General features: G+C 47.1%; 1 protein-coding gene across 5 annotated transcripts; it reads left to right on the forward strand.

The window, feature by feature from the left end:
* On the forward strand, positions 1-24,065 carry RNASEH1 (ribonuclease H1). Of its 5 annotated transcripts, XR_015725373.1 has the most exons (10): positions 3-213; positions 1,033-1,148; positions 4,782-4,940; positions 7,550-7,649; positions 8,529-8,583; positions 8,903-8,987; positions 9,579-9,703; positions 11,928-12,046; positions 19,469-22,199; positions 22,881-24,065. XR_015725373.1 is itself a non-coding variant. In XM_087863896.1 (9 exons), exons 1-8 carry the CDS (start codon positions 83-85, stop codon positions 12,012-12,014), a joined length of 858 nt encoding a protein of 285 aa, XP_087720022.1. In that variant the 5' UTR covers positions 2-82; the 3' UTR covers positions 12,015-12,046; positions 22,881-24,065. The 5 variants fall into 5 exon arrangements, 3 of the variants coding, with proteins under 3 accessions (XP_045644855.1, XP_087720022.1, XP_045644854.1); XR_015725374.1 differs by lacking the exon at positions 4,782-4,940 and having other exon boundaries at positions 2-213; XM_087863896.1 differs by lacking the exon at positions 19,469-22,199 and having other exon boundaries at positions 2-213.

Genomic DNA, 24,065 nt, shown 5'->3' on the forward strand with positions numbered 1-24,065 from the left:
GCGCCGCCGCCGGAAATTGTGTCTGTGTGGTGGTGGCGCGAGGTAGGGAACTAAGCTGCTTGGCGATGGCCGGTTGTGAGTGATGACCAGGCTTCTGGCCGTGGCGCGCAGACTTGCTTTGGCCGCCGTGCGCTTCAGCACCCAGGGCTGCAGCGGTCTCAGCATGTTTTATGCCGTGAAGAGGGGCCGCAAGGCCGGGGTCTTCCAGACCTGGTGAGTGGGCCGCGCCTCCCCAAAGCCGAGCCCAGGGCGGACTGGACGCGAGCTCGCGGCTTGCGGCCGGGGGTGGAGCGCCTGGGAGTCCTGCGGCCCGCCAGGCAGTGGGAGCCCCGGGCCCGCCCCCGCCGGTCTCCGCTGACGTGGTCTTGCAGGTCCCGGCCGCAGGCTCCGACTCGGTTTCGTATTTGTTGGCAGTGTCAGAAATGCCGCATGTAGTTTAAGGGTGGCCAGGGGCCTCAACTTAATCCTTTTTGTTTCGGGGAAAGAATTTCGAAATAGTTACACATAGTCAAACTCTGATAATACCTACCCTCGTCTTCCCTGTGTTTTTAAAAAGAGAAATTCTTATAAACTAAATTTGGATCCCTGTAAGGGTCCTTGGAGGTGGGTTTATTTTTTTCAGGTGTAGTTACTGTGGTCAGGAAATTCTTGGGGTTAGTAAGTGACACAGATAGGGCTTGTTGTATCCACGTCTTCGGATTCCACGAGTAGGACTCTCCCCGCCATATGGTATCAGGGTTTATTATCTGTGTGCTGTAATGAAATGATTAATAGGATTTTCTTTTTCAAAGACCCAAAATTTCTGGTTTTGAGATTGAGGAAACTGTGACATGCTGGTGTACTATCTGGCTGATACATAGCACCACCGGGTGAAAGCGTTTGGCAGGAAACAAAACTACAAACAGGCATGACCCTTTGTCCCCACCGAGCTGACAGCCCCAACCCTTTTCACCCTGTTCCCAACCTAAGAAAGGAATCTGTTAAAAAGAGGAACAGTAAGGGAGAAGGAAGTAACATTGCATTCTATTCCAGGAGCGAATGTAAAGCCCAGGTGGACCGGTTTCCTGCTGCGAGATTTAAGAAGTTTGCCACTGAGGAGGAGGCCTGGGCCTTTGTCAGAAAGCCTGCAAGCCCAGATGGCTCAGAAGGTAGTCAGCTGCTCTCATCACTATGGTGTTTTAACCTGTTCAAAACCTCGCATACCCCAGTGTCACTTGGTCTGTATAGCTATCTTCTAAACAGAGGATGTGATGATTGTTTCCATTTTTCTGTTTTACAGATGAGGAAACAGGCAAAAAGCAGTTGAGCTTAATGGTTTAGCTTAGTGGTTTCTGTTAGTAACAGTATTAGAGACAAGCTGAGACTCCAATCTGCTGTTCCATTTGGAGTCCTCACTCTACTTAATTCTTTTATTTATTTTTATTTTTTATTTTTAAATATGTTTTTTAAGATTTTATTTATTTGTCAGAGAGAGAGTGTGCAAAAGCAGGGGGAGTGGCAGGCAGAGGAAGAAGCGCACCCCCCCCCCCCCCCCCCCGGCTGAGCAGGGAGCCCAACATGGGGCTCCATCCCAGGACACTGATATCATGACCTGAGCTGAAGGCAGATGCTCAACTGACTGAGCCACTCAGGAGCCCCTAATTCTACCTTTAAAAAAATACCTGTTCTGTTATCAAATTGAACGGGCTACAGCTTTTAAGTGATGAATGTAGTTTGTTTCCTGGCATGCACCTGTATGTATGGTGTTTCCTTCTTATTTAGGACAGGGTCACACAATCAGAGTTTCCTACAGTTTCATGTGTTGGAGAAAGTAGAATTAATTGAAGCTTAAGTTCCACTATAAGGAACATCAAGTATGCAGAACTAAGGGTGACTGCTTGAGAGCACAAAATTTTTAAAATATAATTAACCCTTGAACAACATGAGTTTGAGCTGCGTGGGTAAACTTATATGCAGACTTCATTATATTACATTTATCATATAACATACATTTATTATAAATTTTCCTTAGGACTTTTTTTTTTTTTAAGATTTTATTTATTTGTCAGGGAGAGAGAGAGAGAGTGAGCACAAGTGGGGAGAGGGGCAGGCAGAGGAAGAAGCAGGCTCTGCGCCAAGCAAAGGAATCTAATGTGGGGCTCGATCCCTGGGTCCTGGGATCATGACCTGAGCTGAAGGCAGATGCCCAACCAACTGAGCCACCCAAGTGTCCTTCCTTAGGATTTTCTTAACATTTTCTTTTAAAATTTTCATTTATTAATTTGAGAGAGAGAGAGACTGAGAGAGAGTGTGCAAGCATGAGCCAGCGGGGGGGGGGGGGAGCAGAGGGAGAAGGAGACTCCCTGGTGAGCAGGGAGCCCAACATGGCTCGATCTTGGGACTCCACGATCATGGCCTGAGCCAAAGGGAGACACTTAACCGACTGAGCCGCCCAGGCGCCCCTTAATAACATTTTCTACTCTCCATTACTTTATTGCAAGACTACAGTGTATAGGACATATATAAATACGTGTGAATCAACTGTTCACATCTGTAAGACTTCCAGTTAACTGTAGGCTATCAGTAGTAGTTAAGCGTTTGGGGAATCAGAGATTATACTCAGATTTTCGACTGAGCAGGGCGTCAGACCCCCATGTTGTTCGGGGGTAAACTGTATATCTCAACCTACTTTGAAAACGTTGTGTCTCATTAGCTTTACTCACAAATTTTTTTACTAGTGAATTAAGATGAGAGAATAGTTTGAATCTGCTTTTTTTGAGCAGGCTCTCTACAGTCCCACTGAGATGCTCAAGCTTTGCATAGCTGCTCCTTTGGGAGCATGACACTTGTGGTCAAAGCAGAATTCGGGGAGAGGCAGTCACGCTTAGGGATCTGCCCTGCAGGATGAGTTTCTGAAGCAGGGCAGAACCTCACTCACTGCATCAGCTTCACCCTCTGTCTCCCCAGCAGCTTTTAAGGAAGTTGTGACGTGACCATTAGATTTTCTGCCCTGGTGGAGAAATCCGTTTGGGACAGAAAACAAATGTGCAAGTATGGCTCTTGTCTTAGTTGGGTTCTTAATACTTCCTTTTCACTGCTCTTTTGTTCAACCAAATAGTAATTTGTTCATACTTCAATTCTTCCCATAGAAGTATGCTTCTGTTTATTAAATACTCTAAATACTAAGGCAGGATAGTTCTTTATATCTATGAATCACCTTTCTTAAAAGTTTACCGAGACCTCCGAGTCGGTGGCTTATATATGTAAATTGGGATTTCACATCTTTAATGTTCAAGAACTGTGTCAAAGCAGAAGTGTTAGCCCCTTCCCCAGATTCTCTCTTACTGTGACGTATATTTTTACTTTGGGATTCTTGAGCTGCTTGGCAGTTACCATGATTTATGTAAACTGATTTGGGGTTAACTTACTCAACCCAATTTTGTGAAGGGAAAATTATCTGACAACATGGGCTCCTTTTCCTTCAAAGTCTCACCTATTCTTTAAAAACTTCCATTCCAATTTAACTTTCTCTGTTACTGCAGATAAAATCAATATTTGTATTGGTGTTAAACTTCTGCACAATTAACCCTTTGACTTGAACTTGTGTTTTTGGATTTACTTACGTAAAGTCCCTAGAGGAATTTTTTTTGTTTTAATTAAGATTTTATTTATTTACTTGAGATAGAGTGAGAGTGAAAGAGAGAGAGCACAAGCAGAGGGAGCTGCAGGGAGAGGGAGAAGCAGGATCTCCACCGAGCAGGGAGCCCGACACAGGGCTTGATCCCAGGACTCTGGGAACATGACCTGAGCTGAAGGCAGACACTTAACTGATTGAGCCACGCAGGGGCCCCCCTAGAGGAATATTTTAAAGGTAAACACAGCAGAGTGGAAAACCAAACATTGCTCTTCGTAGTGGCTTCACTCACACTTCGCCTAGATAATCTTTAGCAGTCTTCTGATAGGTGTGGGTGGAGAAGCTACTCCAGGCAGGACATTGTGGCTTGGACCCATGTGGTAGGTGTTCAGTCAACACTAGAGCCCTATTTCTCCAACCCTGGTTTAGGGATGAGCTTAAAGTGAACTCTGTAGTGTTGGGCTTAGTTGTTATTTTGGAGATACCATTAGTTACTCCTTCTGTGCCCCTATTCCCACTCCATAAAATGAGAATGTAGGAAAAGCTGCTCCCATATAACCTGAGTGTTTGAGACGCCTTTGGGATTAATTTTGCGTCCCTTGGCTGAGCTCGTGAAGCAAAGCTCTGTAACTGTCGCCCTGAAGGGACCCAGCCTCTTCTGCTGTTTGGTTTCTACTTTCCTTTCTCAGTGTGGCCCACTGTCTGTTTACTTAAGGTCCAGTTACCCGTACCCTCTCAACTTTCCTGGATGTTCTCCACCTGGCATTGATAGTGTTGAAGTATCTAGAGTAGTATCTACGAAATTCTGGTCCTTGTTTTCTTTCTGGGTAAAGAGTCCCTCAGATTGTCAAACTGCCCACCCTGTAGGATTCAGAACCCTTGGTATCCCTGCTATCTCTGTCAAAGCCAGATTTCTACTTTAATAGAAATGTGGCTTTTGTCTTCATATCGCCCTTATCAAGCTTATGGAAAATTTAGAGTACTTTCATAGGACATCAAAATCTGACACAGTGTGGACCGTCTTAAGTTATTTCCTCTATAGGGCCACAGGCAGAGCGTATTTAAGTCTGATTTAGTGATACTAAATCACTTACTGAATTTCTGGATTCTTAAGCATTTCATGTTATGTTTGTATTTTCCTGGTTTTTGAGTAGACTCGATCTTTCAGGGACAGAAAATAAGCATGAACGAGAATCACAAGTGAAAGCCAACAAGCGACTCCGTGAGCCCTCGGGTGGAGAGGAAAATGCAGAGCCCTGTGTGAAGCATGTGAGACAGAACACGGAATCCGTGCCTTCAGTTAACAAAGACTCGTTTTCTTATATGGGTATATCTCTTGGATTTTTAAGTTTTCCATATAATAATCATGAAAATAAGTGTAAGAACTTTTCCGACTTAATAGGGGAAAGTTGAGCTAATGTTTAGCATTTTCATTCTCATCTGAAGTTTCTTTAAAAATTTCTAAGGTTACTATTTTATATTGGTTGAACTGTGCAGAATTATTAGAACTTTGGACATTCATCGGAAAAGCATTATGTGGCCTATAAATGAAAAACAGTAATCTTTGGAAACACCAGTATTCTCTGTGCACACAGCATTTCAGGTCACTATGAGAAAATGCAAAGGCTTCAGCTTCTTTAAGTAAGAAAGGGCTTGGGGGGCGCCTGGGTGGCTCAGTTGTTAAGCTTCTGCCTTCGGCTCAGGGCGTGATCCTGGAGTTCTGGGATCAGGCCCCACATCAGGCTCCTCCACTGGGAACCTGCTTCTTCCTCTCCCACTCCCCCTGCCTGTGTTCCCTCTCTCGCTGGCTGTCTCTCTCTCTTAATAAATAAATAAATTAAAAAAAAAAAAAAAGGGGCTTGGGGGATGCTTGGGTGCTCAGTCAGTTAGGCATTTGGCTCTTGGCTTCCGCTTAGGTCCTGATCTCAGGGTCAAGCCCCCAAGTCAGGCTCAGTGCTCAGCAGGAAGTCCACTTCCCCTCACCCTCTGCCCCTCCCCCGCACAGGTGCTCCAGCGCTCTCTCTTTTTCTCTTTCTCTCTCTCTCAAATGGATAAATAAATCTTTAAAAAAGAAGAAAGGACTGGACAGAGCTCTTTTTTAGTACGAGTATGTTTACCATTTACGTTTAGCCTTTGCAAAACATAAATGGTTTTTCTTAGTCCTGAGAAGCAAAATAGTCATGAATTTTTCCTCTACTTTTAACTCCAGGGATCAGTTTATATTTAGTGACTTATGGTATATAAATTTCCTATTTTGTTTTTTACATGTATGAACAGAAAATAGGAGTAAGTAGCTTTTTTTCTTTTTTTTCTTTTTTTTTTTTTGTTAAGCAGGAGTTTTGTATAAATCAGTATATTTGTAGGCTCCAAGTTTTCTCCAAGAATAAACTATCTTATAATTCAAGGAAAACCAATAGAAAATGTTTTTTGTCAAGCTGCATTAAAACTGTATAAATCGATATTGCAGTTATGTAAAAAAAACCCAAATGTTCTTGATTTGGTTACTTGCCAGTAGTCATCAGAGCACATATGTGTGGAGTAATTGGGAGATGAGCCATTTCCAAGGTACTAACAGTAGCTTGAATTACAATGGCATTTAATGCAGTGCCTGATAGGTACTCGCAGTTGAGACGAAATTCAGTGACCACAAAGGCCGTTGTGTTAATGGTGTCAATTTCGATTGAACCAAGGATTCTTATCCAACACCCGTGTTCTCCCACACTCCCAGCCCCACTCTGGCTAGGAATGTGTTCTTCCTTTAACATCCTCCCTCCTTTTCCCTTTGCCTCTGCCTTGTCCAGTCTGTTATCCTTTTGACAAACAGTGCAGGGCCCCTGTTTGCTCCCAGAGCCCTGCTCTTCAAGATCTGCCAGCCTGACTTCTGCCCCCCCTGCAGAGAGTGTTCTAGTCATCAGTGGCCTCAGATTTCTTCTACCTACTTCTTTACAGCATTGGTATGTTGATCAAACCCTCTGTCTTTTTTTTTTTTTTTTTTTAAGATTTATTTATTTATTTGACAGAGAGCACAAGCAGGGGGAGCAGCAGAGGGAGAGGGAGAAGCAGGGAGCCTGACTTGGGGAGGGGGGGCTGGCTCAATCCCAGGACCCTGCAATCATGACCTGAGTCAAAGGCAGACGAACCGACTGAGCCACAAGGTGCCCCTGACCCTCTGTCTTGATGCAAAGAAGCAAAGACACGGGACCATAGTTTACTAGAGGCAAATATACTAAGAAAAAAACATTAGACCGACATTTGTTGGAGGACTAGACTCTGGCGGACAGGTCCTTATCCGCCAGGGCACTACTTGTTTGCAATGACAGCCCTCCGTGAGGAGAGGGATAGTGGCACTGTTCTTTTTTTTTTTTTTTTTTAAATGATTTTTTATTATATTATGTTAGTCACCATACAGTACATCCCCGGTTTCCGATGTAAGGCTCGATGATTCATTAGTTGTGTATAACACCCAGTGCACCATGCAATACGTGCCCTCCTTACTACCCATCACCGGTCTATCCCATTCCCCCACCCCCATCCCCTCTGAGGCCCTCAGTTTGTTTCTCATAGTCCATAGTCTCTCATGCTTCATTCCCCCTTCTGATTACCCCCCCTTTCTTTATCACTGTTCTGACCTCTGTAGTGGGGGTTGCAGCGGCAGCCCTCACCGCTGTGGGTCCTAGGTTCACAAAATGACTGCCTTTACCTTTAATTTGCCTGTGATCCTGGGAACTGAGACGTGAGTGCATGCTAATCAAGATGTGTCGAGGGCCCCTGTGTAAGAAATTGATCATTTTTCCTAGACAGAAAATATGGATCACATTGTACAATACTTTCTCAGTTTAAAACGTGAATTCAAGCTTTGTGAATTTGTCAAACGAATCTCTGTTTTTGGTGCTTTGGCACCATGTGCAGTGGCACTCATGAAGTTCCCTCTTCCAGGAGAATTTGTCGTCGTCTACACTGATGGCTGCTGCTCCAGTAATGGGCGGAGGAGGGCACGAGCAGGAATCGGTGTTTACTGGGGGCCGGGCCATCCTTTGTGAGTAAACAAAAAAGGCTTCAAATCGAAGTGAATCACATTCTAAAACTTGTCAAGGCGTGACACAAGATTGCTTATTGTTCGGTTAGCTGAGCCAGAGGTAGCAGAGGAACGAGCTCTGGTTCATGTCGACTCTGACGGCTTTGGTCTTCAGAATGTAGACTACCTCAGCACTGCTTTCTGTGCCCTGAATCTTGACGAGTCTGTGTCTCGCTGATGGCTTCTACCAGATGACTTCCCTGTCCCCGAGGAGAGTCACTTGTCTCCGGCGGGGTGGTTTTGGCAAGGATGTCCAAGGTCACCAGACTTGGAGCCCGTCATGTCCCCACGACTCTTCTGAGGACATGTGAGCTTAGAGGTTACCTCTGGTTTTTCACAAGGCACAAGGTCAGGGTGGTGCCAAGTGTGATCATTCAGATACACTCGGCAGCCCTAAAAGCCAACGTAAAAGGGATTTGAGCCTGTGAAGTAGCCACATCAGTTCTGGGCTTTGTCTCCAGCATCTACAAGTGCCCGCAGCAGCGTTGGACATAATGTAACAGAAACTGTTCAGTAACAATAAGACTTTACATTTCTTTCCACTTGTGGTCTACAGAGTTCTTTCCCTTTGTACCCCATTTTAGCCTCAAACCCTGGAAGAGGTGGCGAGCTTGTGTGGCACCGAGTGTCTGTGTATTCTTCACAAGACCATCCCATGGTGCTTTTCCATAAAATGTTAGTACTCTTGGTTTGATTTTTAAAGGCTGGTTTTTTTGTATGATGCTTTCATGTGTCAAAAAAATGTATCCAGCCTATCGTCTAGTAAGAGATTTAAGGAATCACTTTGAAAATTAGCTTTTTTAATTGATTTCATTTTCCTTTGTATTGTTTTGAAACCAGGAACATAGGCATTAGGCTTCCCGGGCGGCAGACCAACCAGCGAGCGGAAATTCATGTAAGTCGTCAGACACGTTTTCCACTGAGAGTACGTCTGTCGTAGCAGTGATCTGTGCACAAGATACTCAGAGTCCAGAAACTTGGTTTGGGGTTACTAATGACTCTGACGGATAGGAATTTTCCAGAAAAATTTTAAGTTATTTCAAATACATGTGCAAACAGAACTGTATGTGTAGCGTTATTTCACACAGAGCATATAGTCATTACATTTAGCACAGAAAAAGAAAGAATGCTTAAATGGTGAAGTGATTTCAAACATCAGTAATGTTGAAAGTTGAACAATTTCTATAGCATGATGACTGGCTTGTTTCTTCAAGGCAGCCTGCAAAGCCATCGAACAAGCAAAGGCTCAAAACATCAAGAAGTTGGTTCTATATACGGACAGTATGTTTACTATAAATGGTAAGCTTTCACATTGTACTTCTAGTGTTTTCCTAGTAAACGTGAAGGAAAATAGGTATTTCTTTCTTGTGTAGGAGGTATTGTCTCAGGGCAAGATCCAAATGGCAAATAAGGACAACAGTTGGTTTGTGGGGTATAAAGAGAAAGCTGGGGGTTCTGGAGCCCGTTCTGCTGCTCTGGAGTTTGCCACGTAGGCGTGTCTTATGGGCCAGGCTCCTAAGATAGGGCAGTGGAGTAGATATGTCCCTGCTCTCGTGGTCCTTCGACTGTAAATATGCATAAGTAACTTAAGGTGACGTGCTGTTGGCTCCTTTGAGAAATAATCCTGTTTAGGACACAGGGAGGGGGTGTGGAAGAGGTGGAGGAGGCATCCTCTTAGGCTGGGAGCTGTGGGTCAGCACCAGTCCGAGCAAAGGGATAAGCAGAGGAGTATGCCAGGGCTGTGTCCCCGGCCAGAGTACAGCCTGTGTGGGCCAGTGGCAAGTCCACACACCGCTGTGAAGACAAGTAGAGTGGGTAGAAGAGGGAAGTCTGGGAGGAGGAGACCAGGACATTCGAGCTCAGTGGATTGTGAGTGTGCTTTTCTTGTAGGTATCACTAATTGGGTTCAAGGCTGGAAGAAGAATGGGTGGAAAACGAGCACAGGGAAAGAGGTGATCAACAAGGAGGACTTCGTGGCACTGGAGCAGCTCACCCAGGGCATGGACATCCAGTGGGTGTGTGTTGTCTGAACCAGTCCTGTCACATAGCTGTGAGGACCAAATACTCTTAGATGGGGGAGAGAGAGAAGACGGGGAAGGGGGGCAGCAGAGAGAGAATCTTAAACAGGCCCCACGCCCAATGTGGAGCCCAATGGGGGGCTCAATCTCGCAACCCTGAGATCATGACCTGAGCCAAAATCAAGAGTCGGACATTTAACTGACTGAGCCACCCAGGTGCCAAGGACCAAATATTCTAAATTAACTGGCGAGATCAGTGCTTTCTGTAAGTGATTTAATGACTTAGGTTAAAGTAACAGTTTACATGAAATCAGTATCGTAGTACGTATTAGAATTTGGAACACATTTGAGCCTTGATCATCGTGTAAGTAATGCTGCTTATTATTGGTGTGAGTGTGTGCAGAACACACTGTTTGGGCAGCGTGACTGAGGGGTGTTCAGTATTCCTCCCATTGTCTTGGCGGTGCGTAGGAGTGCCTCGTCTGGGCTCGCCTTGTGGGATTTCTTTTCCTTTAGTGCCCACGGTTGTGGTCACGCCGCTTTGAAGAATGAAGAGGTAGACCAGGCGAAGAGTGGTGGGCAGCAAAGCAAAGTTTATTGAGCAATAGTACAAAGCTCCCAAAGAGGGAGGGGACCTAAGAGGGTTGCCACCCAAGTTTCTAAGTCTAGGGGTTTTTATGGGCTTGTTGGCGGCTGTTTTCATCTGATTAACCCTCCCCACACATGTCACCCAGTCAGGTTTTTGTCATCTGTCACGTGGGAAAGAGTGGAAGGCTCCTTCCAGGGTGGTGTAAAGTCCTTTCAATGGTTGTTTCCTCTTGGGGGGGGGGCGGGGTTGTCTTTGCCACCTTTCTTCCCAATATCCTTCATTAACCTCATCACTGCGAAACTGACCTGGTGATAGTCAACCTGTTGATTTCTTTGCAATCAGCCAAAATGTCAAAATATAATTAATATATAAGGTATTTTGTTAAAAATACGGTCTGGTAAGACTTTAGTAACATGACTTTTTTTTTCCAAAATGGAAATAATTTTCTTATTAATAGATAGTTTTTATTAAAACTTTTTTCAGGGGGCACCTGGGTGGCTCAGTCAGTTGAGTTTGCCTGCAGCTCAGGTGATCCCAGGGTCCTGGGATCGAGCCCCACGTCGGGCTCCTTGCTCAGCAGGGAGCCTGCTTCTCCGTCTCCTCCCTGCTCGTGCTCTCTCTCTCCAATAAATCTTTTTAAGAAATTATAAAAAATGAATAAATAAGATTATTTTTAGAAAATATAATTACCAAGAGATCTACAGTTACAAATCTCTACCCATACATACTCCATATGAATCTGTCCTTTATAAAACATAAGATATCAGGGGAGCCTGGGTGTCTCAGTCAGTTGAGTGTCTGACTCAGGGTCCTGAGATCAAGCCCTATGTCAGGCTCCCTGCTGAGCGGGGAGTGTGCTTCTCCCTCTCCCTCTGCCCCTCCCCCCTGCTTATGCTCTCTCTTTCTCTGTCTCTGTCAAATAAATAAAATCTTAAAAAAACCAGAACTGTTTTTTCAAACAATACAGAGCAAGTTAAACTCTAGCCATTGTCTTAACCCTGTGTTGGTCTTCCACCCCAGGACCACTGAGAACAGCTTCACACCGGAAGGTTTAAATCTGCCCTTCAGCAATGTAGATGTAAACAGTGGTTAAATCACAGAAGTACAGGCCTGGATGGCTCAGTCAGTTAAGCATCTGACTCTTGATCTCAGCTCAAGTCTTGATCTCAGCTCAGGTCTTGATCTCAGGGTCGTGAAATCAAGCCCCACGTTGGGCTCAAACTGGGTGTAGAGCCTACTTAGAAAAAAAACCAAAAATCACACTAAGTATATCTCCTCTGACAGCATTTAAAGAAAATAAAGTATGTGCGTTGGGTGTATATCTGTCCCCATCTATACATACATATGTTTTGCCTGGAAAGCTTTCCAAGTTCCATCATTAAGTGGGGCAAAAAAACAATAAAAACAGGACAGTCCAATTTGTGGAGAATCAAAATGGGATTTTTGTAAATGCCTGCGTTCTGTTGACGCGTTGGGCGTGGAGGTTGTGCCTTCTAGAGCTGTTGGGGGAGGGGCCGTGGGGGGAGGAGCGTTTTTCCACTCCGCCCACTGGGAACAGTCAGTGAGAATGTGTTTGTGTGTTGCTTGTGTAAAAAATCAGTAAAGATAAAAGGAACAAAATTTACTTAACAGATGCATGTTCCTGGTCATTCGGGATTTATAGGCAATGAAGAAGCTGACAGATTAGCAAGAGAAGGAGCTAAGCAATCCGAAGACTGAACGAAGTAATTTTAATTCTTGGAAGAACTTGAGTGAGTGACTATTTTCTTACCTTTCCTTACTGGTGTGAAAAATAAAATTGTAGTAGATGGGCAGACACAACTTACAAAAGTAAATCAGTCCTTCTGTGATACCCTGTGATAAAAAGCGGTTAAACTATAATAACTTGAGCATCCTTTGAGATTTGAGCATTATTTGAAATTTCAGCACTATGTTTTATTGGGTTTGACACTGTTCTCATTAGTTTTATTGCAGTCTGGACAGAAACTTTAGGACTTTAATAAGGCATGAATACAGCAGTGGTTTAAAAATGCAGACAAGGTCTGGAAGTGTTCTGAAAGGTGTTCATTTACCTTCTAGTTGGCAGGATTGAATCTCAGAATGTTCAAGTTGACTTGTATGTACCTGTGGATTAGGACAAGGCGATGCTCCCTTGGTGGCTACAGTTCATGCCAGGGCCCACGCCTTGGCGGAGGGAGTGTGGGCTTGGCACCTGTGTACGAGGCAAGCCTGCACATAGCCCTGCTGTTTGACTGTTGTATAGGAACATCGTACAGCAAGATGCATAAATAAATCTTTTAGAATTTCTTTGGCTGTTCTGTTAAAAGCACTATGCAAGCAGGGGCCCCTGAGTGGCTCAGTCAGTTAAGCGTCTGACTTTTGATCTCAGCTTAGGTCTTATCTCAGGGTCATGAATTCAAGCCCCACACTGGGCTCCACGCTGGCTGTGGAACTTGCTTAAAAAAAAAAAAAAAAAAAACACTGTACAAGTTGAAGTTTGGTTATGATCATTTTTAAAATTTTTTTTATTTTTTAAGAATTTATTTGAGAGAGTGTGAGCGAGAGAGCACAAGCAGGGGGGTGGGGTGAGAGGCAGAGGGAGAAGCAGACTTCCCACTGAGCAGGGAGCCCGACGTGGGGCTTGATCCCAGGGCCCTGGGATCATGACCCGAGCCAAAGGCAGACACTTAATCAACCGAGCCACACAGGTGCCCCCATTTTTTTTTTTTACTACTTTATCATAAAAAGGTACAGAAAATGACACAAATGACACAATGTTTAGCACATTGAGTTGTCATTACTATAAGGTGAATACCTTATGACCACTGCTCAGGCCAAGAACTAGAACTTTGCCAAACACCCCAGAAGGCTCTCCACGTGTTCTTCCAACCCCAGCCCCTCCCTCCCTCCAAAATGAATCCTGACTCTTGGAGAAATGACTTCTTTGCGTTTCTGAAGTCTCTTTATTGCATGTATTGGTCTCCTTGTAAGGTTTATCTGTTGAGAAACCTGGGCCATTTGTCCTGTTGGTTCCCACAGTCTCGATTTTGCCACATGCATTCTCCTGGCACAGTCCAGCAGAAGAAAACTTTTGGCCTCTGTACTTTCTGCAAATGGCAGCTGGACCCAGAGGCTTGATCAGAATCAGTTTCCACACCGCAGGTGGATGATAGATGGCCACGTGCTTTCATCAGCAGGCCTAGGCTGTTTGCATTTTTCTGGTGTTGGCGGCTCTTGGTGCTCAGTGCCCAGGTCTGTTAATGTGTGTCCTTCTACACTGAGAATCCTGGGATAGATTCTCCTTAATTACGTGCTTGCTTTATTCCCCTGTAGCATGCAGAATGTGGCTACTAATACTAATGTTCTGCCGTGGTCGTGGAAACAGCACTGGATGTCCATGGTCAACCATTACACAGTAAAACCTCCCCTCTTGCCCTCCTCTCGTCTCACTTCTATGTATTCAGTGGTTACACAACCAGCGTTTGGTCTGTGTCATCTTGGAACCATACTCCCCAAGATGGATTTCATCTTTTTTCCAGCATGAAAAGCCCCATGAGTCTTTCTTTCTTACAAGTCATGTCCCCTTTCTGCATCCATGTTCCGTGGTTTGGTTTCCCTGCTGCTGCAGTCCGTAGTTGTGGTAGACGGTGTCGTGCGTGGGTCGCCCTGGGTCAGTGTTGGCGGGAGCCCGGTGGGCTCTTTGCGAGCACGTTCACACCCGCTATTTCAGGAGGGTTCCTGGAGCTGCCACTTCAGCGTTGTGTTTTGGGGGAACTTAGTGTCTGTGTTGAAACCTGATCTGTCCATCCTCTGTGTTCCATACTTACTCTTGAATCTCTTTCATCTCTCCTTAGGTTTCTTTTGTTTCGAAGGTCGTCCTGCTGCTGTCGCGGCTCTGAGGGTGTTGTTTGTTGTCTTCGTTTGCTCCTGAGTCCCGTTTCTGAAATCGATTTTCTGGTCTCTCTAGTTCCCTTGAGTCTCTCACCTTGTTTCTGATGTGTTCTCATGCTGATGTGTTGTCCTCCCATCTCGGATCTTCTCTTTTGGTTTCCAGGCAGTTCATTTTGGTCTGTTTGGTGGGCACGTCTTTCTGGCGCGCCCTCACCGTCTATAGGGGTGTTTGTTCTGCTCTGTTTCTGTTTTCTTAGAATAGCTGTCTGTGGAATCGATACTTTCCCGTTGCTCATTTTCCTAAACATTTAGTTCAGGTAAACATTTAGTTCAGATAGTTTTTCTCACTTCATGGAGTTCTCTTTTCTGTTGAATTTTGGTTCATGCTAAAAATAATGGCAGCTAGCTTCTGGAGCTCCCCTGGCTCTGGCCCTACCGCACCTGCATCGAGTCCTTATCCTTCCTCTCTCCACTGTTCCTGTCCTGCTGGTGCTGGCTCTGTCCCCACAGCGTGGGTCCCTATGGGGTCAGCTGCAGTGGCTCTCGGGCTCCATGGCTCCAGCCCTCAGACCTTCTTGCAGTGGGTCCCTTGCATCCATTCACCACCAGGGTAGGGACAACTGTCCCGCTCCAGCCGCTGGCCTCCAGCTGGCCCACTGCACTTTGCAGTGGACACCTGTTGGCCCTTTTGTGGTATCTGTCGGGGTCCAGTGGCCCCATTGTGCTTTGCTCCACAGGTGTGCAGGCTGTGGTGGGCAGGCCCAGTCCTTCATTGCCATGTGTCAGCTTTGTGGAGTCACCATACTGTTTTGCTTTTTAACAGCTTACAGAGGTGCGCTTGATGGAGAGTGAATGGCACATACGTAAAGTGGACTATGGACTCCCCGGTGAAGCCTTTGCCAGAACTGTCTGTCACGCCCCAGGGTTTTCTCACGCCACTTTGAAATCCTCCCTGCCCTGACCCCATCCCCAGGCAACCACCGATCTACTTGCTGTCACTGTAGATTAATTTGTGTTTTCTAGGATTTTATATACCTAGAGTCCTACGATACAAACTCCTTTTGTGTCCGGAGCTCGGTCGTCGGTGTGATTATTTTGGCGTTCACGCCTGCTGTGTCTGTCAGTAGCTCACCGAGGAGTAGTTTTATTGCTGAGGAGTGTGCATTGTGTGGGTACACCACAGCTCGTGCACCCGTTGTCCTGCTCGCGGACATTTGCTTGTCCCCAGTGTGGGGCTGCAGTAAATAAAGCTGCTGTGAACATGTGTGTGCTCGTCTTTTCCTCAACATGTGCTTTTCTTTCTCTTGAGGGGAATGGCTCGGTCACATGGCCGGTGTGTATTTGACTTTAAGAAACGCCAGCCAACATCTTTTACCATTTTACGTTCCCATCATCAGGGCAGGAGAGTCCCAGTGTGCTCCCCATCCCTGTCAGTGCTACTTGCCACCTCGTTTTGTCACAGACATCTGTGGTTCTGTTGCAGGTGAAGATTTGGGAGATCTAAAAGTGCTCTTACTGCTTCCCCTACCCTCTGAAAATCTGATTTTTTTTTTAATTGGGCAGTTCCTCTTTATATGCCCAGGATTGGAAATACAGAGATGACATATTGTGCCTTCCCAAACTTTCCAGTTTCCCAGGGGATTTGCACAAATGCAAGTAATAGCCATACAGAGCAGGAAGTGCATGGAGCTTGAGGTAAGATGAGGCTCAGCCACTTCTAGTGAGAAGGGGAATGATAAAGGGACAGGAAACTCCTTCTTACTAACAGGAAATACCTTAGTGATTATGTGAAGCCAGCTGCATCGGCGCGCCCAGGCGGCTCAGTTGGTTAAGCGGCCGACTCTTGATTTTGGCTCGGGTCATGACCTTAGGATTGTGAAATCGAGTCCCATGTCGGGCTCCACACTGAGCGTGGAGCCTGCTTGAGATTCTCCCCCTCTCAAAAAATAAATAAATAAAATAGCTGCATCGTTCCAGCTTTAGAAATGTGTCATTCTGGGGCGCCTGGGTGGCACAGCAGTTGGGCGTCTGCCTCCGGCTCAGGGCGTGATCCCGGCGTTCTGGGATCGAGCCCCACATCGGGCTCCTCCGCTATGAGCCTGCTTCTTCCTCTCCCACTCCCCCTGCTTGTGTTCCCTCTCTCGCTGGCTGTCTCTCTCTCTGTCGAATAAATAAATAAAAAACAGCTGCATCGTTCCAGCTTTAGAAATGTGTCGTTCTGTCCACTTTGTCAACGTCAGGGAACAGCTGAGTGATGACAGTATGGAACATAGTGCTGTGTCGTGGGGTACAGAAGCTTCTCAGTGGCGGCTGCTCTCAAAACGTGAGCTTAATGATTTGCAGATCGAGGCTGCTGAAGTGTTATTTGTAGCTTCCACGCCAGAGCGATGAGGTGACTCCACTGCTGAGGTTTGAGAAAATCGAGAGGCTCTCCGCTCTCTCTCAGGACAGGCACATGAAACACGAGCTAAACAAAACCAAACCGAAAACGCAGTTCAGGCGCTCGGGCAGCTTGCGTGGTAATGGGCACCTGTTGTTCCCAGCGATGTTTATTCCCAGTCAGGCAAGCCTGGGGCCTTCAAAGGAAGACCTTGGTCTCCATGTCTAGCTGTCTCCCTCATGCTCATATTCTCGTTGTTCTGGAACGAGAAGGGGAGCTGCTCAGTGACAGCCCCCTTGCCAGGTACTGTGCTGATCGGACTCGCAGAACCTGGTGAGAGCAGGCCACTGGAACGAAGCGTCTGGCCGCTGTCGCACCGCTCTCTGTCCGTTCTGCAGCTCCGGTGCTCAGATGCCACCTCCAGCAGGGGAGCACGCGGGCAGGGTGCCCCCTGGCGGTGTTGTGTCCGCTGCACAAGGAAGGCATTCAGATACTTGAAGAAAACCCACGCCGGTTTGTGAAGACAGCTATGGTTCTTCATCGTCCACCGAGGGAATGGAAGGGGGAGAGATTGGCACAGGACCACTGGTCTGAACGCTGACGTGAGCATTTTGCAAAGAACAGCTTTCATCAAAATATGCCTCAAAATTAGGATTCCTCCCTAGTGCTTTCCTGCACTGGAGCCACAGTGTGCCTCTGTCCCTGCCCTGGCCACTGAGGACAGAGGAAAGCCCACGAGAGGCCACAGTGAAGCCAGGAAGGACACTTCCCAGAAACCCAGGCAGCTGACACCTTGATCCTGGACTTCTGGCCTTCGGAATTTGAGAAATATTTAAGGCCCCCACCCCACCCCCTGTCGGTGGCATTGTGAATGGCAGCCTGAGCTGGGTCCCCAGTAAGTCTCCTCGACTTTGGGTAGGAAATGAAGTTGAGGTCCTGTCCTCGCCGCTCGCCACGTGGGCAGCATTACTCCGCCACGGAGGCAGTGCGCGTGATTCTTCTGAGGCTCTGCTCAATGAATGTGCCAGTGAGACAGCTTTGCTTTGTTAGGTGACAGCTTTTCCTAAATGGAGTTGTGACGTTCATAACATCCACATCGTTTTGCTGAAGCCCAGAAGAACAAACATAAAAATTAAGAAATAGAACTGTAGAGCACTGAAATTATTATAATTTTTTTAAAGATTTTATTTATTTATTTGACAGAGAGAGAGACAGCCAGCGAGAGAGGAACACAAGCAGGGGGAGTGGGAGAGGAAGAAGCAGGCTCATAGCGGAGGAGCCCGATGTGGGGCTCGATCCCAGAACCCCGGGATCACACCCTGAGCCGAAGGCAGACACTTAACCGCTGTGCCACCCAGGCGCCCCGAGCACTGAAATTATTACTCCTATATTTGGTCTGTGATTTTTTTTTAAACCAGAAAAATGTCTCTTTATTTAGAGTTAGGATCTCGACATTGTGGGGACTTCCTTCTCTGTGACAGGCCCTAGTTAGTTGATTGATCTTTTTAAAGTTATTCAGATAGACTTTCAGAAAATTAAAAGGCAGAGATCAGTGAAATTAGTACTTCCCAGCAAGTCCTTGTTTTCCATTTTCAAAGATAGGGGTCATAAGCAGCTGGAGCCTTGCTGGTGTCACACCTCTGCTGGTGACCTTCCACTTTTTGTTCTAAATGCCTGAGCAGCACACGGAACCCCTGTCTGCGGCCGGCCACCGCAGCTGGTCAGGCTTGGAGGACCAGACCTGGGGACCCGTCTGCGGTGAGCAGGGACAGCCGTGACTGCCCCATGCCCCCTTTGTTCTGTCAGCAGTGCCTTTCCGAGCACGTGTCGAGTCTGAGCACCTCTCACTCCTACCTCTGAGCCCCACTGCGGGCACCTCCGCTCCTGCCGCGTGAGGGCAGGATCTCCTCACAGGTCTGCCCTCTCCCACCTGACATGCAACAGCCGGAACGACGGATGACATCATGCCTCTGGGGCTGCCCGGGGCCCACGCAGGCCCCTCATGGCCAGCAGCACTGTCCAGCAGCTCCAGGCCCGGTTGTGAGGGCACCATGTGTGCTGAGACCAGGTGCTGAGAGAGCCACCCGTGCTTTGGCACTTCAGGACACTGCCTTGGGACCCCGTCTGTGACTTGCCCCGTGTGCAGGCCTCCAGGGGCTGCCTGATCCCTCCCACGAACTCTGGACAGAGCTGCTGGTGGCCCAGGGGCCCTGCCCAGAGAGCCCAGGGGTCCATCTCGTGAGACACACCTGTAAGGGGCTGTGACACCTCCCTGTCAGCCAGAACCTAGCACCCTAGTGCGAGTAAAGACACTGCTGGCTGGGCCCTGAGTGGCTGCACTTTTGACAAAGGGTCCAGTGACCTTTCTTGGCTCTGGTGTGTTCTACACCTGTAAATAATCTTGTTCAATTTTTAGATAAAGAATTTATCAGGGCACTTGGGTGGCTCAGTTGGTGAAGCATCAACTCTTGATTTCAGCTTAGGTCATGATTTCAGGGTTGTGAGATCGAGCCCCATGTCAGTCTCAGCCTGCTTAAGATTCTCTCTCTCGGGGCGCCTGGGTGGCTCAGTTGTTAAGCGTCTGCCTTCGGCTCAGGGCGTGATCCTGGCATTATGGGATCGAGCCCCACATCAGGCTCCTCACTATGAGTCTGCTTCTTCCTCTCCCACTCCCCCTGCTTGTGTTCCCTCTCTCGCTGGCTGTCTCTATCTCTGTCAAATAAATAAATAAAATCTTTAAAAAAAAAAAAAAAAGATTCTCCCCCCCCCCCGGCTTGTGCACATGTGCTCTCTCTCAAAAAAAAAAAAAAAATTCTCAGGGGCTTGTTTGAATGTTTACATGTGCTAAAAATCTCTCTAATCCTTACCTCGTCATTACTGAATAGTGCTTTTCTTTGCACAGGAAGCTTATCAGATCTGAAGAGTCTTACAGAGGATGGCAGGACTTTGCGAAGACAGAAGACTGCAAGAGGAGTTTCAGTCTCTCAGAAACCTCCCTCCCAACCTCAGCAAGCCTGCTGTCCCCTCGGAGCAGAGGGCTTCATCCAGAGTCTCCCGGCTGAGGGCGTTTGTCACTTCCCACAATGAGAGCAGTTCCTGTGGTTTTGTTTTTGTGTGTTTGTTAAAATATGATGGGGAAGTACTGCGTGGAGATTATTGGGTGGCAGGAGAATGAAATGTAAAAAGAGAAATTAGAATTAAAGAATTTAAAAGGTTATGTGTCTCCTCTCCCCGTAATACCCCAAAGAAGCACATCCTTTATTTTTTTTAAAGATTTTATTTATTGGGGTGGGGGAGAGCACAGAGGGAGAGGGAGAATTCTGACGTGGGGCTCGATCCCAGGAACCTGAGATCACAACCCGAGCCAGAGGGAGACGCTTAAACAACTGAGTCACCCCGGCGCCCCCTTTATGGTTTTTTTTTTTTTTTAAGGCTGTAGAAAAGATTCTTGGATCATTCAATTATGGCTCCTTGGCCACCATATTGTCATGATTCAGCATGACCCATGTCTTCCTAGGGCTGTGTGGCTGACCCACCCTCAGGAGGGCATCTGTCTGGGGCTCACTGCTGCTCACAGTGAATTTGATAGGCTTCACCTAGGACCCCTCCATGAACAACATCATGAACTAGCTTGTGGTTGGGGGACGTGATGTTTCTCTTCCTACTAACCCCCCTTGGTACCTGTCCCTTGAATGCACACTGGGACATGAGAGATAAGGATCTCCTTGTCCTCTGCAGTGAGGGCAAGAGAACAGTTTGTCTAGAAGGATGTCGTGAGAGGGCCAGTTGTCGCGTCATCTACTCTAAGGAAAGGCACCATACTTTGTTCTGTGATCCCCAGAGAGAGAGAGAGAGAGAGGCAACTCCAGGCCAAATGTACAGTGTGTGTATGTGTGTTCATACTGCTTTTCAGAAAACTTGACACAAGTTTGCATTTTTCCAAAAGAGTGTCCATAAGGATGCACCCTTGCGAATATTGAGTCTTCCCAAACCTTCACTGGAAATTCTCCTTCTGCTCTTTGCCAAGGCCCTTACCACTCCTTGCTGTGACTTACATTGGAGGTTTCTGGAGAGATTGGGCACCATCTTTTTATAAATCTGTGGGTCACTTGTGTATATGGCTTCCTATCAACTGACTCAAGCCTTTTTAAAGGTCCTTCAGAAAAGGAAACAGGTGTGCAGCATGGTGACTGGTTGATAATACCATATTGGGTCCTGGGAGCTTGCTGAGTAAATCTTAAGCATTGTCACACACACACACAAACAAAAGGTTACCTGTGAGGTCATGGGTGTGTTAATTAACTTGATCGTGATAATCATTTTACAATGTATACACAAATCATCAATTGGCCGAAAGTATCAGTATAGTCACCTGATCTTTGACAAAAGAGCAAAGGCATTACAATGGAGCAAAGATAGTCTTTTCAACAAATGTTGCTGGGAAACTGCATCCACATGCAAACAATGAATCTAGACCCAGACCGGACACCATTCAAAAAAATTAACTCAAAACGGATCACAGACCGAAATGTAAAATGCAAAACTATAAAACTTCCAGGAGAGAATGTGGCAGAAAGCCTGGACGCCCTTGGGCATGACGGTGCCTTCTTAGCTCCAACGCCAAAGACGCGATCTGGGAAGGGACTGACAAGCTGGACTTGGTTAAAATAAAAAACTTCTGCGAAAGACGTGGAGAGAATGAGAAGACAACCCACAGGTTGGGGGAAAATACATGCAAAAGACACACCTGAGGAAGGACTATCATCCAAGAGAGACAAAGGACTCGTACAACTCCAGGACAAGAAGACAAACGACCCACTCACAGATCCGTGACCTTCACAGACACTTCAGCAGGGACGGTACAAAGATGGCAAGTGAGCGCAGGCGAGGACGCTGCACGTCCCACGCCGGCAGGGGGCTGCGGGTTAAAGCCACGGTGAGCTGCCCCTGCGCCCCCGTGAGAACGGCCGCGCCCGGAGCTCTCAGCACCGAACGCCGGTGCAGATACGGCGCAGCGTGAGCTCTCCCTCGTCGCCGTGGGACGCAGAGTGGTGCGGCCACTTCGGAAGACAGCTGGGCGGTTTCCTACAAAACTAAACACACTCTCACCGGACGATCAGCAGTCACACTCCTGGTATTCACCCAAAGGAGTTGAAAACTTAGGTCCACACAAACCCTGCACACCTGGTTTGTAATGGTCAAAACCTGGTGGAAGCAACCAGGTGACTGGGTAAAGAAACCGTGGGACATCCGTATTCACTAAAATCAGTGAGCCACCCAGCCGTGGAAAGACACGGAGGAACCTTAAATGCACCCTAGGGAGTAGAAGATGCCCGTCTGAAAAGGCCATGTACTGAATGATCACAGCTATGTGACATTCTGGAGAGGGCAAGAGGGCGGAAGATGAGTGGCTGTGGGGGGCGGAGGCAGGGATGAATAGGTGCGGCACACAGGAGTTTTAGGGCCGTGAAAATGGACTTCGGGACGCCGTAGTGCTGGACGCACTTCGTTACCATCTGTCCAGACCCACAGAATGTACAACACCAAGAGTGAGTCCCAGCGTGCGCTCTGGACTCTGGGCAATGATGATGCCACGGTCCACGTTCCGCCAGTGGTAACAAGTGTACGCTCTGGTGAGGGAGTCTGGATGCGGAGGGGGCTAGAAGGGAAGTCTTTGTACCTTCCTCCTAACCTGGCTGTGAACCTAAAACTTCTAAAATAATGAAGTCTTTTTAAACATCACATACATTTACATACATACAGTTGTATCTGTCAGTTTTGGCTCAGTAAAGCTGGGGAAAGGATGCAAACAATGTGTTAAATGAAAAATGGGGAAAAAGTAAAGCAGCGTTCCTGTGGCACCTTCAAAATTGCTGTTAAGTTTATTCCAAGTTAATCTTTTTTTTTTTTTAAAGATTTTATTTATTTGACAGCCAGCCAGCAAGAGAGGGAACACTGGGGGGGGGGGGCGGGGGGAGGGAGAGGGAGAAGCAGGCATCCCGCTGAGCAGGGAGCCCGATGTGGGGCTCGATCCCAGGACCCTGGGATCACACCCTGAGCCGAAGGCAGACGCTTAACAACTGAGCCACCCAAGTGCCCCCCAAGTTAATCTGCTTTTTAATGCAGTTATTAAGACTGACTATTGTTTGTATATAGAAAAGCCTCTGTCTTTCCAAACATTATTTTTTTAATACCGACTAATGGGGCTTTTACTGTTTCTAAAACTGCTCCCATTCTTTTCTTTGGGTTTAACCATCCCGTCATCTGCTAAGAATAATCGTTTCTTCTTCCTGTCCTTATGTTCCTTGTTACAGCCCCATGTCTAATTGCCTCGTCTGGCCCTTCCTGAGCATGCCCCGTGCAGGTGACAAACAGTGGTGATGGAACGCATCAGAGCAACAACACGAACACAGGTGCTTCTCAACCTGGTAAAATCGACAGTGCTGCCTCGTGCTTATCTTTGGCATATCCCCACCACCCAAAAATGCACCGTGGGGGTTGTCTCTCTGAGAAGAGAGAGTAACTAGGCTCTCTGAAGCTCCATGGCCCCTGGGCTCCTGCTGTCGTCTCCCTCACCTCCAGCCTCTGCCTCCCCCACGCTCTCTGAGTCTGGCTTCACCTGGTTTCCCACACGCACCAGCCTCCCCTCTGGTCCTGAAATGGTCTTTCTACTCTTCCACACCCCGGGGACCTTCCTTACCCTCCGTGCTGCACAGCCCCAGAGGACCCCCTTTGCCCGAGTAAACCCGGTTAACCTGAGCCCCTTGGAGGTGTGCACCGAGGCACCCCAGCGTGCTGCAGGGACCTCACAGCATGCTCCAGGACGGCTTAAGATTCCAGGGGGAACAGCACAGACGCCCATTGTGGGTAGCTCCTATCCAACATCAGACCATATGAGTCTTTTCGATGACTCAGCCTCTCGAGATGTGGGTGCTTGGGTAATAGCCTTGATAGGAAGCCAGCACTTGCCAAGACTGTACAGGGTCCAGCGGGGCACACGTCCCAGTAGTCTGTGGTTACTTAAGAGTGAAATAACTATAGTGTGTCTTTTGATTTATGTGTATTTCCTTTTTTGTAAGATTTTATTTGTCAAAGAGAGAGTGAGCACAAGCAGGGGGAGCGACAGGCAGAGGCAGAGGGAGAAGCAGACTCCCCGCTGGGCAGGGAGCCTGACGTGGGCCTCGATCCCATCATGACCTGAGCAAAAGACAGACGCTTAACCTACCGAGCCACCCAGGTGCCCCTGATTTACGTGTATTATCTTTTCAAATGACTAAGTTGCTAGGGCATAAATACTCTGATGTTTGGACCTAACTACTTCATACGTGGAGCGGTTAGGTATTTGTTTTGGTCTGGGGAATGCCATGAAAACTTTTACTGAGACATTAAGGATGTAAATGGAGAACATTGTGGAAGCCCTGAGTCACTTTTCTAATTTTTAGCAACTAACATACTGTGTTTAATATAAACATGTACAAATTGAACGTTAAGGAACGAGA

This window comes from Ursus americanus, chromosome 7 (assembly GCF_024610735.1).
Source record: "Ursus americanus isolate L20-20 chromosome 7, mUrsAme1.1.p, whole genome shotgun sequence".
Classification (NCBI taxonomy): domain Eukaryota; kingdom Metazoa; phylum Chordata; class Mammalia; order Carnivora; family Ursidae; genus Ursus; species Ursus americanus.